This window comes from Oncorhynchus nerka, linkage group LG19, assembly GCF_034236695.1.
Source record: "Oncorhynchus nerka isolate Pitt River linkage group LG19, Oner_Uvic_2.0, whole genome shotgun sequence".
NCBI lineage: Eukaryota > Metazoa > Chordata > Actinopteri > Salmoniformes > Salmonidae > Oncorhynchus > Oncorhynchus nerka.
Window position 1 is genome coordinate 12,498,447 of NC_088414.1, and position 17,655 is coordinate 12,516,101.

At 43.7% G+C, this 17,655-nt stretch overlaps 1 protein-coding gene across 3 annotated transcripts in view; it reads right to left on the reverse strand.

Annotated features, from left to right (window-relative positions):
- LOC115101069 (disabled homolog 2-interacting protein) overlaps positions 1-17,655 on the reverse strand; it is a 231,327-nt gene that overhangs the window by 172,118 nt on the left and 41,554 nt on the right. For 2 of the 3 annotated variants that reach the window (XM_029620247.2, XM_029620246.2), the window contains exon 1: positions 16,041-16,642. The exons of the other annotated variant lie outside the window; for it this stretch is intronic. In XM_029620247.2, the coding sequence (XP_029476107.1) occupies positions 16,041-16,170 (130 nt within the window). In that variant the 5' untranslated portion in view covers positions 16,171-16,642. Of the gene's footprint in view, positions 1-16,040; positions 16,643-17,655 lie in introns of those variants that run through there. 3 annotated transcript variants of the gene reach the window in all.

Here is a 17,655-nt window from a genome sequence, read left to right on the forward strand (position 1 = left end):
TCTAGAATGTCATTGTATGCTGTAGCGTTAAAAAGATTTCCCTTCACTGGAACCAAGGGAACTAGCCCGAACCATGAAAAACAGCCCAGCCGACAGCCCAACCACTCCAGCCGACTCTTGTCATTGCGCATATAAGCCATTGTTGCTCCTAGACGTTTCCACGTCTCAGTAACAGCATTTACAGTTGATCAGGGCAGCTCTAGCAGGGCAGGAAGGAACGAACTGACTTGTTGAAAAGGTGGCATCCTATGACTGTGCCACGTTGAAAGTCACTGAGCTAGGAAGGTGTTTTATGTTTTGCACACTCAGTTCTACATACAATAAAGAGATGGCTCTCAGAGAATAAAAATGTATGCCTCACTCTTTGTATGTCTGTGTGTGTGTATGTGTGTGTGTGTGTGTGTGTACAATGCAGTCCTTGACTTTTTCCACATTTTGATACTTTACAGACTTATTCTAAAATGTATTAAATACATTTTTTTCCTCATCAATCTACACACAGTACCCCATGATGAAAAAACAAAAAAGGTTTTAGATTTTTTTTGCAAATGTATAAAAAAATCATGAACAGAAATACCTTATTTACATAAGTATTTCGACCCTTTGCTATGAGACTCGAAATTGAGCTTGGGTGCATCCTGTTTCCATTGATCATCCTTGAGATGTTTCTACAACTTGATTGCAGTCCGCCTGTGGTAAATTCAATTGATTGGACATGATTTGCAAAGGCACATACCCATCTATATAAGGTCCCACAGTTGACAGTGCATGTCAGAGCAAAAACCAAGCCATGAGGTCGAAGGAATTGTTCGTACAGCTCGGAGATAGGATTGTGTCGAGGCACAGATCTGGGAAAGGGTACCAAAACATTTCTGCAGCATTGAAGGTCCCCAAAAACTCAGTGGTCTCCATCATTCTTAAAACAAAAGAAAATTGGAACCACCTCCCGGCCAAATTGAGCAATTGGGGGAGAAGGGCATTGGTCAGGGAGGTGACCAAGAACCCAATGGTCCCTCTGACAGAGCTTCCTCTGTGGAGATGGGTGAACCTTCCAGAAGGACAACCATCTCTGCAGTACTCCACCAAGGACACACAGCTACAATCTTTATGGTAGATTGGCCAGACGGAACCACTCCTCAGTAAAAGGCACATGACAGCCCGCTTGGAGTTTGCCAAAAGGCACCTAAAGGATTCTCAGACCATGAGAAACAAGATTCTCTGGTCTGATGAAACCAAGATTGAACTCTTTAGCCTGATTGTCATGTGTCCCGTCTGGAAGAAACCTGGCACCATCCCTACGGTGAAGAATGGTGGTGGCAGCATCATGCTGTGGGGATGTTTTTCAGCGGCAGGGACTGGCAGACTAGTCAGGATCGAGGGAAAGAGGAATGGAGCAAAGTACAAAGAGATCCTTGATGAAAACCTGCTCTAGAGTGCTCAGGACTTCCGACTGGAGAGACCTGAAAATAGCTGTGCACCGACGCTGCCCATCCTCTCAAACTCCAACCTGAGTTTGAGAGGATCTGCAGTGAAGAATGGGAGAAACTCCCCAAATACAGGTGTACGAAGCTTGTAGCGTCCTACCCAAGAAGACTCGAGGCTGTAATCTCTACCAAAGGTGCTTCAACAAAGTACTGAGTAAAGGGTCTGAATACTTATTTAAATGTGATATACCTGTTTTTAATTTTTAATATATTTGCAACCTGTTTTTTCTTTGTCATTATGGGGCAATGTGTGTATATTGATGAGGGAAAAAACAATTAAATCAATTTTAGAATAATGCTGTAACGTAACAAATGGGATCTGAATACTTTCCGAATGCACTGTGTGTGTATGTTTCTCTCTCTCTCTGTGTGTGTGTGTGTGTGTGTGTGTGTGTGTGTGTGTGTGTGTGCTTGTGTGTGACCATGTGTGGAGCTGTTTATCATGTCGGTCTTTTACTGGATAATTTCCCCGGCCGATACAGAGTGCATAATTCCAGGCTACTGCCGCCGTCTGTCTGGACCACACGCTGACTGACAGCCCCGGGGCACCTGTCAATCATCAGCTGTAGTCCCAGCAACAGATTGATATATTATGGCCTCCCTCAGGGTGCCTGGGAGTGCATAAGGATTGGTCTGGGCTCTTGTTCTAGCCACTACCGCTGCTTATGCACGGGTAGATTAGGTCAACTTCTATTGAGAACAACTGATGTCATTTCCCTCCAATTGTGAAAGCAGAATTGAGCTACTTAGCATAGTGACTAATCTAGTAAGAGGAGATGTAGAGGAGAGGAGAGGACTCATCACAGGAGGCAGAGAGGTAAGGACTGTGAAGACAGTGAATGGTAAGTCACCTCCCGTCTTTATTCCCGCAATAGAATACACACACAGAGAATGCACTCAGATGTGCAAGTATGTAGGCACACAAGCACGTGCAAGCAAGCAAGCACACAAACATTACTATACTGTGCTTGAAGTACCCTCTCACCATTTGTTCTCTAGTAGTATATAAATAAAAGTTCAGGCTTTTGACTGATTCTGACAGTAGCCACACAACAAATAAATACAGGTGTATGAGCATGCCCTTGGCATGCTGTTACGGATAGCCCTAGCTAGTTTGTATGTCATTTTAGAAGATCTCTCTCTGCCTTCAGCCAAATAATAACTCAACCACTCCAAAGAGGACACACAGCTACAGTTGAAGTCGGAAGTTTACATACACCTCAGCCAAATACATTTGAACTTCCACAAGCTTCCCACAATAAGTCGGGTGAATTTTGGCCCATTCCTCCTGACAGAGTTGGTGTAACGGAGTCAGGTTTGTAGGCCTCCTTGCTCGCACATGCTTGTTTAGTTCTGCCCACAAATTTTCTATAGGATTGAGGTCAGGGCTTTGTGATGGCCACTCCAATAGCTTGACTTTGTTGTCCTTAAGCCATTTTGCCACAACTTTGGAAGTATGCTTGGGGTCATTTTCCATTTGGAAGACCCCTTTGCGACCAAGCTTTAACTTCCTGACTGATGTCTTGAGATGTTGCTTCAATGTATCCACATAATTTTCCTCCCTCATGATGCCATCAATTTTGTGAAGTGCACCAGTCCCTCCTGCAGCAAAGCACCCCCACAACATGATGGTGCCACCCCCGTGCTTCACAGTTAGGATGGTGTTGTTGGGCTTGCACGCATCCCCATTTTTCTTCCAAACATAACGATGGTCATTATGGCCAAACAGTTCTATTATTGTTTCATCAGACCAGAGGACATTTCTCCAAAAAGTACAATCTTTGTCTCCCTGTGCAGTTGCAGACCGTAGTCTGTTTTAAAAAAAAGTTTTGGAGCACTGGCTTCTTCCTTGCTGAGCGGTCTTTCAGGTTATGTCGATATAGGACTCGTTTTACTGTGATATAGATACTTTTGTACCTATTTCCTCCAGCATCTTCACAAGGTCCTTTGCTGTTGTTCTGGGAATGATTTGCACTTTTCGCACCAAAGTACGAAAAGTGCTTTGACAGAACACGTCTCCGTCCTGAGCGGATGACGGCTGCGTGGTCTCATGGAGTTTATACTTGCATACTATTGTTTGTACAGATGAACGTGGTACCTTCAGGCTTTTGGAATTTGCTCACAAGGATGAACCAGACTTGTGGAGGTCTTGGCTGATTTATTTTGATTTTCCCATGATGTCAAGCAAAGAGGCACTGAGTTTTGAAGGTAGGCCTTGGAATACATCCACAGGTACACCTCCAATTGACTCAAATTATGTAAATTAGCCTAACAGAAGCTTCTAAATCCATGACATCGTTTTCTGGAATTTTCCAAGCTGTTTAAAGGCACAGTCAACTTAGTGTATGTAAACTTCTGACCCACTGGAATTGTGATACAGTGAATTATAAGTGAAATAATCTGTCTGTAAACAATTGTTGGAAAAACACACACATACATGTAATAGTGCCAGACATGCTCACAAACATATACATTTGGCATGTTATGATTTTAGTTGTGCTTGATGTCCTTTGTTTTAAATATATATATTTTTTTGAATTGTTGTTTGCTATTTTGTTCTGTCTTTCATTTTTCTCTTTAGTTGATTCTCTTGGCTGTTGGTGCATTGGGGGATTATTAGGGGTGGGGAATGGAATTAATTGTATTTTTTATTTTTATTCTTGGGAGGGGGAGGGGTCTCGAATGGTTGAGGGACAGCTATTAGGGAACTGTGGGGGGGGGGGGGGGATCTTAGAGGGTTCAGGTTCACGTTTTTTGGCCTGGTGGGAGATCTGTCAATGTTCCAATGTGCAGGGCATTGACCCTGGATGCTTCTGTGTGTCGTTCTGAGCGGCTTCACTGCAAGTATATTGTATGTTTCGGAAATTCTATCATTTAAAAAAAAAAAAGTCCATTGCTCATATTTCTTGGCCCAAGCAAATCTCTTCTTCCTATTGGTGTCCTTTGGTAGTGGTTTCTTTGCAGCAATTTGACCATGAAGTCCTGATTCACCGCGTGTCATCTGAACAGTTGATGTTGCTTGAATTCTGTAAAGCATTGATTTGGGCTGCAATTTCTGAGGCTGGTAACTCTAATGAACTTATCCTCTGCAGCAGAGGTAGTAACTCTGGGTCTTCCTGTCCTATGGCAGTCCTCATGAGAGCCAGTTTCATCATAGTGCTGGATGATTTTTTGCAACTGCACTTGAAGAAACATGATATTTTCCGGATTGACTGACCTTCATGTCTTAAAAGTAATGATGGACTGTTGTTTCTCTTTGCTTATTTGAGCTGTTTTTGCCAGAATATGGACTTGGTCTTTTACCAAATAGGGATATCTTCTGTATACCACCCCTACATTGTCACAACACAACTGATTGGCTCAAACACATTAAGAAGGAAAGAAATTCCACCAATTAACTTTTAACAAGGCACACCTGTTAATTGAAATGCATTCCAGTTGACCACCTCATGAAGCTGGTTGAGAGAATACCAAGAGTGTGCAAAGCTGTCATCAAGGCAAAGGGTGGCTACTTTGAAGAATCTCAAATATAAAAAAATATGTTGGTGGATTGTTGCATAATTCAAGAGTGTAACATGGTTGGGTTGTATTATACAATATTGTAATATGTTTAAGAAGAAAAGTTGCTTGGATTGCTAAATAGTTTGTGCTTACTTGCTAGTGGCTACTGTGAAATATATGATCAATTTGAGCTGGGGACCAAGAATGTTGAGTTGCCATCCACAACAAAAGAAACACAAGGATGTAATGTGAATTACATTACATTACATTACATTTAAGTCATTTAGCAGACGCTCTTATCCAGAGCGACTTACAAATTGGTGCGTTCACCTTAAGACATCCAGTGGAACAGCCACTTTACAATAGTGCATCTAAATATTTTAAGGGGGGTGAGAAGGATTACTTTATCCTATCCTAGGTATTCCTGAAAGAGGTGGGGTTTCAGGTGTCTCCGGAAGGTGGTGATTGACTCCGCTGTCCTGGCGTCGTGAGGGAGTTTGTTCCACCATTGGGGGGCCAGAGCAGCGAACAGTTTTGACTGGGCTGCGCAGGAACTGTACTTCCTCAGTGGTAGGGAGGCGAGCAGGCCAGAGGTGGATGAACGCAGTGCCCTTGTTTAGGTGTAGGGCCTGATCAGAGCCTGGAGGTACTGAGGTGCCGTTCCCCTCACAGCTCCGTAGGCAATTGAAAAGTAGAAATCAATTCCCGCCACTCTACTCCTCAGACTGTCCTTCATCTCTCCTATTGGGAATAGGGCCTTAGTAGTGTGTCAACACTGAGTTGTGAGGAACACCCTGGACTTTTGACCTCGATCTCTCTCTCTCTCTATGTGCAGATATGTACCCTCCACTTAGCGGGTGATAAAAGGCGTCAAAGTGTCTTATCCTCTGAGGGAAATAATAAACACCTGCAGACACACACGGTCACTTTAACCAGCACGCCCCCCTGTTGCTGTCAGCTCCTGCGTAAGTTCATACGGTAAGGAACTCAAGTAGCTTTATTCTTCCACAATACTCAACTCACAAACTTACAAACACATCCTCTCTTAGAACTAATGAGCACACACCACCAAGAGCAGTACTTTCCACAATAAGTAAAATCACTATCAGATGCATATACAGTCCCAGAGAGAGAGAGAGAGAGAGAGCGAGAGAGAGAGAGAGCGAGAGGGGTGCTGTTTCTTATTTGGCTTGGCTGCTGTGGGCCTTTGTCTGTGTGTTTGTGGGAAAAGCAGGCTGTAGGAGGCAGGAGGAGGAAGTGGGTGTTTTTGCAGGGAGGGCGACATAGTTGCAGTATTCCTGACAGTGCTGCCTGAGCCTGTTGACCACATTTTTCAGATTAGAGGATTTTTTGTGTGGTGATTTTAGGACGGTTAATACAGCCAGCGATGGCCAGACAATCAGTCTAATGCACATGCGCACCCCCAAACACACGCACGCACACACACACACACACACACACACACACACACACACACACACACACACACACACACACACACACACACACACACACACACACACACACACACACACACACACACACACACACACACACACAGATTACTTGGTCAACAATGTTATTTTTTTAAAGATAATCAAAGATAGTGTCGTTAACGCTGACATTTTTGGTATAACTTGTTTATTTTTGAACAAAAGTCATGACACTATGTATGAGTGAGTATGAGTGAGTCACTCAGCTTTATGATGACAAATATCACACTTCACTCGAGTCATTCAACATTAGTTCAACATTAGTTAACAAATTATTTTGTTAAACAAAAATATCCCAAAGAAAATAGAAAAATTGCCTATGCTACAAAATTGGCCAAGCCTAAACAAATAAATTACTAGTCTAAATAAACTAGGAAATGTCATAAATTAAATAAATACATGAAATAGCTCAGCTCTTGCCCCTCCGTGCATAAATTATTCTCCTACAGATGACTTGCCTGTAGGTTTTTCCTAGTCATCAATAGTTACCACAGCCACAAAGCTAGAAGGCCCGCCTACCCGACCAATCGGATGAGGGAGTGTGATGAAGCGTATTCGCGGGAAGTGCCTCATTTTTGAACAGGCAAATCTTGAGTTGAAGTTTGAGGACCACATAACTAAACACATTTGGGAACAAGAATTGGCAATGCCACTAAAATTTCAGAACACTGAGAAAGGACAAAAGTTTTTGGGCAAAAGGGTAAGTTGTCTTTTCTTTTTCAGATAACTAGTAGCTAACTTTTGCTACTCTCATCTAAAATGCGCTAACTAGCTACCATAAGGGATTCCATTCCAAGCACAGAGGAGTTTTTCTATTTGATAGAGCAAAACTGTTAGCTTGCCTACAAGCCTCTCATTCTAATCGTAATGTATCATATTATTGACCTTTAACAGATGCACCGCCTTTGGCAGAAACAAAAAAACTCAGTTGGGAGAGTAAAAGTCTCCCATTCAATGGTGTTCCATTTCAAGTGGTGGGCACAAAGACATACGAACGTCACCAGGGGAAAGACAAACAAAAACCAAAGAGAAATATGCTGCTGAAATGAACAAGAAGGCAGTAAGTTCAAAGATACAGTATTTGTTAAAAAAAAGTTTTCAAAAAGTAAAACAAAGTTACTTTTGTCCTCCGAGGAGTGGGGCGGAGAGGCCAATAAAATACATACAAATAAAGAATTTGTTAGTAGGGTTAGGCTGAGTTTCCCCCTACTATGTAAAGAGCTTCGGTTGTCTATAAAAATGGCATGTAAGTCCAATCAAGTATTATTATTATTCAATCTTTTGCCATCTTCTATAGCTTGAAGACCATACCTTTGTAATGGTAAAAAAATACCAAAAAGGTGGAGTACAAGGCAGTGTTAACTTAAATAAATAAATGACTATAGTAAGTGCCTAGATGCCAAATAAAGTAACACGGTTGAAGTTGATCTTAAATCAGCCAAAAATCAGACAATTTCTAGAAATGACATTTCTGTGAACATTTCTGTGAAACGGTATCTTTGATAAACCCCGTTTGATAAACCCCGTTTGGGAAACCGTGGCCTATTTTACCTCGTGCAGTGGCTCATTTTAGTAAAGGAAATACATACAGATATGCGGTGTTGTTATTAAATTATATTTTGACACATTTGTTTGATGAAAGAGGACTCCCTGACAATCATTTAAGATAATAAAATGTAACCTACATGTGTGGAATTTGTGTTTATGTTGTTTAGGAACTAGGAACAGTCGTTATTTCACATATTTTTTTACACAGATCCGTGTCCACCAAGATCCCGGGTCAGATCTCGGGTAATTGGGTTTGGGTAGATCCGTGAAGACCTGTAGTGTGTTTGTCTATTTGTGTGGCATAGAGGGAGAGAGAGAGAGCGTGAGCGAGCGTGAGAGAGAAAACCGACTGGCGCTAGTTAGACAAACTTGCTGAGGTCATAGGTTATCTGTCATACCATCGTGTAATGCCTGTCCTGACTGCATCAAATTACTGTAAAGATGCTAGCTAGCTACAGTAGCCAGCTAGCGTTGACTAACACCGTTCCATACACATTTTGGGTAACCGCGGCATTCAAACGAGGCTGAAATGAAAACTAATGGGACTGTAGCGACTGTGTTGACATCAAAATGTGGGGTGTGAACTAAGTTTCTATTCAGCGTTGATTGACATGGTAATGGACCAATATTATTGGAGAAAAGTTGAAAAAAACGGACCCCTCTGACTCTGTACGTTAAAGTGTGACGTGTCACGATGTAAGGTATGGCACGCTTTATGCAACTCATTCTGTGCCATACAGCCTCTTTCCACGAGGGTTAGCACCTTGATCGCAGATTAAAAACAAGAAATTATCAATGGTGAGTGTAATGGTGAGTGTTAAGTTAATTACTCGCAATTTCATGAATAGTTTATTCAAATCAATTGTTAATTTTTTGCATCATCACTGCGTACCACCGTGACTCTCAAAAAACGTGACAGCCACAGTTTACCTGTGTAGATAAATTTAGAGCCACCCTAAAAACCTGATTCAAATTTTTAAAAAGCCATTTCCCTACACGACTTATCTCGGTACAGGTGTCCAGTACGTCCTGTGCCTCCTCTCCGCACTCGCCCTGAGTGTGTGTCATCAGCCCGGTGCCACCTGTACCTGTCCCACGCATCAGGTCTCCAGTGCGCATCCACAGTCCAGTACGTCCTGTGACTCTTCCCCGCACTCGCCCTGAGGTGCGTGTCATCAGCCCGGTGCCACCTGTACCGGTCCCACGCATCAGACCTTCCGTGCGCCTCCACAGTCCAGAGCTCCCGGCGACTGTTCCTAGTCCGGGGCCTTCAGCGACGGTCCCCAGTCCCGGGTCTCCAGCGACGGTCCCCAGTCCGGGGCCTCCAGCGACGGTCCCCAGTCCGGGGCCTCAAGCGACAGTCCCCAGTCCGGGGCCTCCAGCCGACGGTCCCCAGTCTGGGGCCTCCAGTGACGGTCCCCAGTCCGGGGCCTCAAGCGACAGTCCCCAGTCCGGGGCCTCCAGCCGACGGTCCCCAGTCCGGGGCCTCCAGTGACGGTCCCCAGTCCGGGGTCTCCAGCGACGGTCCGCAGTCCGGGGCCTCCAGCGACAGTCCCCAATCCGGGGCCTCCAGCGACGGTCCCCAGTCCGGGGTCTTCAGCGATGATCCCCAGTCCGGGGCTTCCAGCGACGATCCCCAGTCCGGGGTCTTCAGCGACGATCCCCAGTCTGGGGCCTCTAGCGACGAGCTGCAGCCTAGAGTCTTCAGCGACGAGCTGCAGTCCAGAGCCTCTGGCGATGATCCACGGTCCGGTTCCACAGAAGCGGAGAGATCAGCATAAGAAGGGAGGGCTGCGTCCAGAACCGGAGCCGCCACGAGGGTAGATGTCCACCCAGACCCTCCCCTATAGGTTCAGGGGGGGGGTACTGTCACGCCCTGACCTTAGATATCTCTGTTTTTCTATATATTTTGGTTCGGTCAGGGTGTGACTAGGGTGGGTACTCTAGTTTTTGTATGTCTAGGGTTTTAGTATGTCTAGGGGTTTTTGTATGTCTATGTTGGCCTGATATGGTTCCCAATCAGAGACAGCTGTTTATCGTTGTCTCTGATTGGGGATCATATTTAGGTAGCCATTTTCCTAATTCGTGTTGTGGGATATTGTCTATGTATAGTTGCCTGTCAGCACTATTTGTATAGCTTCACGTTTCGTTTGGTTGTTTGTTGTTTTGTTCAGTGAGTTTCGATTTATTAAAATGATGTGGAGCTCTACTCACGCTGCGCCTTGGTCCGGTCCTTACGATGAACGTGACACAGACAAAAACAACAAGCTACAGGTGTGAAACGTGTCTCGGCTACCTACGGGTGAATCTTTTTTATGCGGCGCACTCATAAAAACTGTCTTAAAACTCTTGCTTTGATTAACATTTCAAATGTAATTGTCTATCCTTGTAGGCTATGTAGCAATGTCACATAGATCATTGCATTTGATTTTAGACAAAAAATGAATACTCTCCCAAGTAATCTAATACTAACGTCTGATCGGATATTTGAATATTCAAATAACCGCGCATATCCCAAACAGACACACAACAGGTGACATGTACTGCCCTAATAGAACGTAGAACACTCAAAAATCAGCTAATATGACCTGCAGATGATGCCCTAAACCAGGGTTTCTTAAACTTTTGGTCAGGACCAACACTTTCTCTTCTTTATTCGGGTCGTTAGAGTACCATTTGGATTCGGTAGGATTGTCGATTTCTTATTTGGGTCTCGAGGTGAAAATGTTTAAGAACCCTTGCACTAAACTAACACACTGTGGAACAGTGAGTGTCGTGTGTGTGTGTTGACAGGAGGATCTTAGTTAGAAGGACGGGTAGAATCACAGCCTGTCCTCTACCTCCCTCTCCCCAGACATCCACACCCACAGCCAGACCACTCTCTCTGCTCTCTCTCTGCTCCCTAATCTGAGGGTAAAGCTCCAGGATTAGGGTGGGGATCAACCATCACCTGTCTCCCCATTATTGGAGTCTCTTTGGGGCCTGAGGAGTGCTCCATCATCCGGCTCCTTGCCACCTAGGCCAGTCCAGGCTGGTTTAGGAAGCAGCTTCCATGCAGGGCTAAATGTGCAAACTCCATCCAGTCTAGAATAGTCCTGGCTGGTTTAGGTACTACAGGGAGCAGCTTCTAATGCCACTGGCTTTATGAAAACAGCCAGGGCTAAAACCCTGATCCTGGGTTAAATATCATGATGATCCCACAAATATCATGATGATCCCACAGTAGCTCAATGTCTCCTCTATCTATCTCTATACAAACACAACAGCAGAGTACAGGCGTCAGAACCAGGCTGTGTTCCAGTTTCCTGTTTTTAGCTGGAAATGAGCCTGGGTTTTGGAAACTGAACCATCGTTCAGCACCATGTTGGTGCAGCCATGTTTCCCACCCACAGGCCTGCTTCACTTCCTCACTTCCCGCTAGTTTAGTGAGACACACACGGAGAGGAAAGCAGAGATCTGTCACAAACAACATTATGAGAGCCCATGCTGACACACTCACCCTATCGAGGAGCTGTTTAGTGAGTATGTAGACTTCCATTGTTTAATTCTGATAATAAGGCACAGCAATACCGCTTCCTGTTGTTAGGGCCTTGTGTATTTTTGCACCAATTGACCTGACATTGGAAAACATCAGCCCCAGTTATGGTTTCTACCTAGGGCCCAGTGTCTTTCTGTCACGACTTCCGACGAAGTCGGTCCCTCTCCTTGTTCGGGCGGTGTTCGGCGGTCGACGTCACCTGCCACCAACACGCACACTTTCCTGGCTAAATGACATGATCGGGTGATACAGTACGGTTAACGTTCCACAACGTGGTGTTCTATTGTGTAGGTGTGATAGTGTTACCGGGGTGTGATAGTGTTAGCATGGTGTGACTGTAGCCTACAGCTGGTAGTCACACTGTGACAGCCACTTAATGGCCAAAACAGATCTACATCTGTCGCCCAGCAGAAGAAAGAGAAGAAAGAACAGATCCCACCATTTCAAAAGAAGAAAGAGAGAAAGAGAAAGCAGGGGGCTCGGTTGTTCAAAAGGGAGCGTATATCCTCGGCCCATCCCAGACAGCTGCTGTGGTGTGTGTGCGTGCGTGCGTGTGTGTGTGTGTGCGTGTGTTTATGAATGTTACACAACCTACCATTCAACAGCAGCTGCTGGGTGCACTGATGTAATGTGAGTTTTGTTGGCGAGAATAAAGAGAGAGAGGGGGAGTATGATGGACAGATAGCGAAAGACGGAGATAACGTCCTGTATGAGAGAGGAGACACAAGAAGGTAAAAAAAATAAAAAATCACACAAACACTACCCTACCCTACCCTACCCTACCCTACCCTACCCTACCCTACCCTACCCTACCCTACACCAAACACAGGGAAACACAGCTTAGGAATCAAAGTTCAGCATAGAACCGGACACAGTAGAAACCTTCAGTGTAGAAAGAAAGCATAAAAACCCCATAGACATAGACCAGTGTAACAGAGACAAACGGTTTTCTGGGCTGTGATATGTTGTTAACTCCTTATTACCAAACCTAATTAACCCTACTTAACAACCTCTCTCTCTCATGGAAAAACACACACACGGGAGATTTACTAGAAAAAGTTCTCCTGGGCTGTTTTTGTTCATAGTTTCCCATACTTCTACAGGCTGTGATAGAGCTGAGTAAAAGAGCAGTGTTTGCATAAGGAGTATATCTGTCCACATAGGCGCACAATGAAGCTCTTCACAGGTCAAGTTCTACCACAGACAAACAGCCGCAAGGTAGATAAGAGTTTCCCCAGGCTTATGATGAGCGCATCAAACACACTCATGACCAGATATAACAATGTGTGTGTGTGTGTGTGTGTGTGTGTGTTTTTTCATGTATCTCAATCAAAAGTATTTATTAACATCAGCAGATGTCACAAAGTGCTATACAGAAACCCAGCCTAAAACCCCAAACAGCAAGCAATGCAGATGTAGAAACAAAACTCCCTAGAATGGCAGGAACTTAGGAAGAAACCTAGAGAGGAACTCAGGCTCTCAGTGTGCTTTTCATAGCCGAGCATTCAGAGGTCGAGACAGCAGGTGCGGTAGAGAGAGAGAAAGAGAGAGAGAGCGCGAGAGAGAGAGTCGAAAACAGTAGGTCTGTGTGTGGCTAAAGCGTGATTACTTTATGATTGTGCCCAGGTGATGAGATAAGGGAAGCCATAACCACCAGGAAGTCTGAATATGTAAATGTCAACCACCTACAGGTACAGTTGATATCATGGCGTGATAAGACTAGCAGTGATAGGATCTGATATAGACACAGAGAGACCGGGTTTAGAAACCACCACACACACACACACACACCAACTGTCTGTGTGTGTACTGTACCAGCCATAGAACGTACATCAAAGGCCACTGGAACTTCCATGAGATAACACAAACTTGATCTCCCTGCAGACGAAAATAACAACTCGAAAATAACAACTCCCCTTCTGTGTGTTCGACTCTGAATCTCCTGCCCTTAATAGCCACACGCAAACACACACACGCACGCACGCACGCACGCACGCGCGACGCACGCACGCACGCACGCACGCACGCACGCACGCACGCACGCACACACACACACACACACACACACAGATGCAAGAGCACTGAAAAAAAAGCAGGTTCTTATGATTCTACCTCAGCTCTTAAGGTTATTTTGAGGAATGTTGCTCAAAATAGAAGGTATAGGTGTTGCGCTCTTGACTTGGCATATGCGGTTCTTCAGAATTCTAAAATGTTCTTGAAATGTAGGGAAGCCTGCAGATTTGTCCCTTCCATAGCACAGAGCAAGTTGATTTTTCAGTGTAACATTTCTAGTGTTGATTCAGGAGTTAAGTTTACACCGCAAAGAGTCCTATTTTTGGTGACCAAACTATCAGTAGAGTTGAAAACGATGGAAAGTCATTGAACTTTCGATTGTTAATTCAGAACATGAAAACGTCAGTGAAAAAGTACATTGTGTGTGCACTGCGTTGTCAAACACTGAAAAAGTCAATTTGGTGGAAACACGCCACTAGCGGGAAGATTAGCATATTTTCTTAATGCGGTTTCGAGTATCTTCGCATGAAAAATCAGTTGCCAATTGGATGGAAATCTAGGTCCAAACAACAAAACCAAAACAAAGACAGACCAGTAAAAGATCACAGTGTTTGTGTGCAGCGCCATAGGACCCCTCCGTATATAATGGGGAAGAACACATACAGGGTGGATGATTACAGATTTCAACTCCCATTCACTTTTCCTCTCTTCTCCTTTATTCTCCTCACATCTCTTCTCTTATTCACTTCTATTCGTCTCAAACAACAGACTGAGACGATCACTCACTAACGAGCAGAATTGGGCTCAATAAAGCATCAACAAAGCAAATACAAAACACACACAAAGACATGCATGCTCTCCCTCGGTCCATTTCATTATTGGACAAATCCCCATCAGAGATAAGTTAGTAAACAAAGATATATATTTTTCAGATATACCAGTGCAAGCTGGTATATTGGAATTGTTAGCTAGATTACTCGTTGGTTATTACTGCATTGTCGGAACTAGAAGCACAAGCAATTTCGCTACACTCGCATTAACATCTGCTAACCATGTGTATGTGACAAATAAAATTAGATTTGATTTGATTTGAAGCTTAGCCAGGAGGGTCAGTCAAGGAGACAGGCACATACAGAGCACAATATCATCAAATCACTCGGTCATTGATATAATACTGTATCACAAAGCAGGCCAATGTAGGGCAGTGTGTGTGTGTCTGTGTGAGTATATGTCTGTCTGTGTGTGTGTGAGTATGTGTGTCCTAAAGTGAGTACAGAGTTCAGCTCTGGTCTGTCTGTCTGTCTGCTCTTCCTGCTCTTCTGGTTCTGTGGCTAAGTGTGTAATAAAGATCAAGGTGGGACAATTGTCCTCTGAACTCCCAACTCCCCACGTGTGTGTATGTGTGTGTGTGTTATTTTTTACTATGTTCTACATTGTAGAATAATAGTGAAGACATCAAAACTATGAAATAACACATATGGAATCATGTCGTAACCAAAAAAGTGTTTAACAAATCTAAATATTTTGTATATTGAGATTCTTCAAAGTAGCCACCCTTTGCCTTGATGACAGCTTCACACACTCTTCGCATTCTCTCAACCAGCTTCACGAGGTAGTCACCTGGGATGCATTTCAATTATCAGGTGAGCCTTGTTAAAAGTTAATTTGTGGGATTTCTTTCCTTCTTAATTAATGCATTTGTGCCAATCTGTTGTGTTGTGACAATGTAGGGGTGGTAAACAGAAGATAGCCCTACTTGGTAAAAGATCAAGTCCATATTATGGCAAGAACAGCTCAAAAAAGCAAAGAACAGTCCATCATTACTTTAAGACATGAAGGTCAGTCAATATCAAGACCAACAAAATATTCTTCAAGTGCAGTCGCAAAAACAAAGCAAAGCTGTCATCAAGGCAAAGTGTGGCTACTTTGAAGAATCTCAAATCGCACATTTATTTTGATTTGTTAAACACTTTTTGGTTACTACATGATTCCATATGTGTAATTTCATAGTTTTGATCTCTTCTACAATGTAGAAAACAGTAAAAATCAAGACCCAATCCTTGAATGAGTAGGTGTGTCCAAACTTTTGACTGCTACTTGTATGTCTTTGTTTATGTGTGTGTACAGTATGTAAATATTTATGTGTGTGTGTGTGTGTGTGTGTGTGTGTGTGTGTGTGTGTGTGTGTGTGTGTGTGTGTGTGTGTGTGTGTGTGCGCGTGTGTGTGTGCGCGTGTGTGTGCATATTTGTCTTTGTATGTGTTTGCCTGTGAATGTTTTGTGTGTCGGAGAGTATGTGCACTTTGCCATAAAGATGTGGTGTGATCATTGTGCCTCCTCAATGACAGAGAGGAGACATCAAAGCTACCCTGTCATCTCACAGTGACAGACAGACAGACAGGAAGAAAGCACAAAGAAACAAGAGAGAGAGAGAGAGATAATGGACTGTGGTGGTCTGTGTTACCCCTGCTGGCTGCTGGTCTGGTGCGGCTGCGGGACCTGCTGCGTTGCCGTTGGAGACGAGTGCGGCCCAGAAACCTGTAGTAGTACGAGGGTCTCCCAGAACCCTTCCTGGTAATGCCTGCCCCTGCCATGGTCCTTCCAAAAACCCAGGACCAAGCCAGTGCAACTATCACACTATCCCAAGTACACTTCAATTCCACTCACTCAGTGTCCCTCTTATCAAAGCGTCCCAAAACTCTTCTCCAACTTCCAAAAATACACTCTAACTTCACGCAATTCACTATACCCAAAACGTCCAAAAACTCTGCTCCAACTTCCGAAATAAACTCCCTTGTAAATTTTCCCAGAGCGTCAGACACAAGAGTGTCCTGAATGCTGTGTCTCTGTATTCTGAATCACAGGAAAGCTCTTCCAATTCCCATCGCCAGCCAGGAGTGACTGGAGGAATTCTGCAGAAAGAGGGAAAAAAAGAGTCCACTCCTCCTCTGTCGTTCTCTCACTCAGTCATTAAGTCAGCCACACAGGTTGAAGCCTACTAGTTACCCCGAGAGATACTTTTACAATGCCTCTCCTTCCCCTGACCTGCCAACCTGCAGGGCTGTGTGTGTGTAGGGCTGCATGTCTCTCAATTCATGCCATTAAGTTAAGAGAGAACAACAGAAGAAAAGTTTGGGCTGTGGTGAAAACCTGGCAGTTATCAGTAGTAGGGTGGAATGGGGTGGAAGTGCAACGGGACGCCTTTTGATTTACATGGCTTTACATCCGTTTGTCTTTACATCTGTTTGTCTTTACATCTGTTTGTCTTTACATCCGTTTGTCTTTACATCCGTTTGTCTTTACATCCGTCTGTATTTACATCTGTCTGTATTTACATCTGTCTGTATTTACATCTGTTTGTCTTTACATCTGTCTGTATTTACATCTGTCTGTATTTACATCTGTTTGTCTTTACATCTGTTTGTCTTTACATCTGTTTGTCTTTACATCTGTCTGTATTTACATCTGTCTGTATTTACATCTGTCTGTATTTACATCTGTCTGTATTTACATCTGTTTGTCTTTACATCTGTCTGTATTTACATCTGTCTGTATTTACATCTGTTTGTCTTTACATCTGTTTGTCTTTACATCTGTCTGTATTTACATCTGTCTGTATTTACATCTGTTTGTCTTTACATCTGTCTGTATTTACATCTGTCTGTATTTACATCTGTCTGTATTTACATCTGTTTGTCTTTACATTTGTTTGTCTTTACATCTGTCTGTATTTACATCTGTCTGTATTTACATCTGTTTGTCTTTACATCTCCATTTCCTTCCTCAATCTCTTTCTTCCTCTCCATTTTTCATTCATTATTCTATTGCATTTTCGCTCCCGAGTGGCGTTGCGGTCTAAGGCACTGCATCTCAGTGCAAGAGGTGTCACTACTGTCGTTTGTTCGAATCCAGGCTGCATCACATCCAGCTGTGATTGGGAGTCCCATAGGGTGCCGCACAATTTGGCCCAGCATTATCCGGGTTTGGCAGGGGTAGGCCGTCATTGTAAATAAGAATTTGTTCTTAACTGACTTGCCTAGTTAAATAAAGGTCCAATATAAAATATAACATTTCCACAG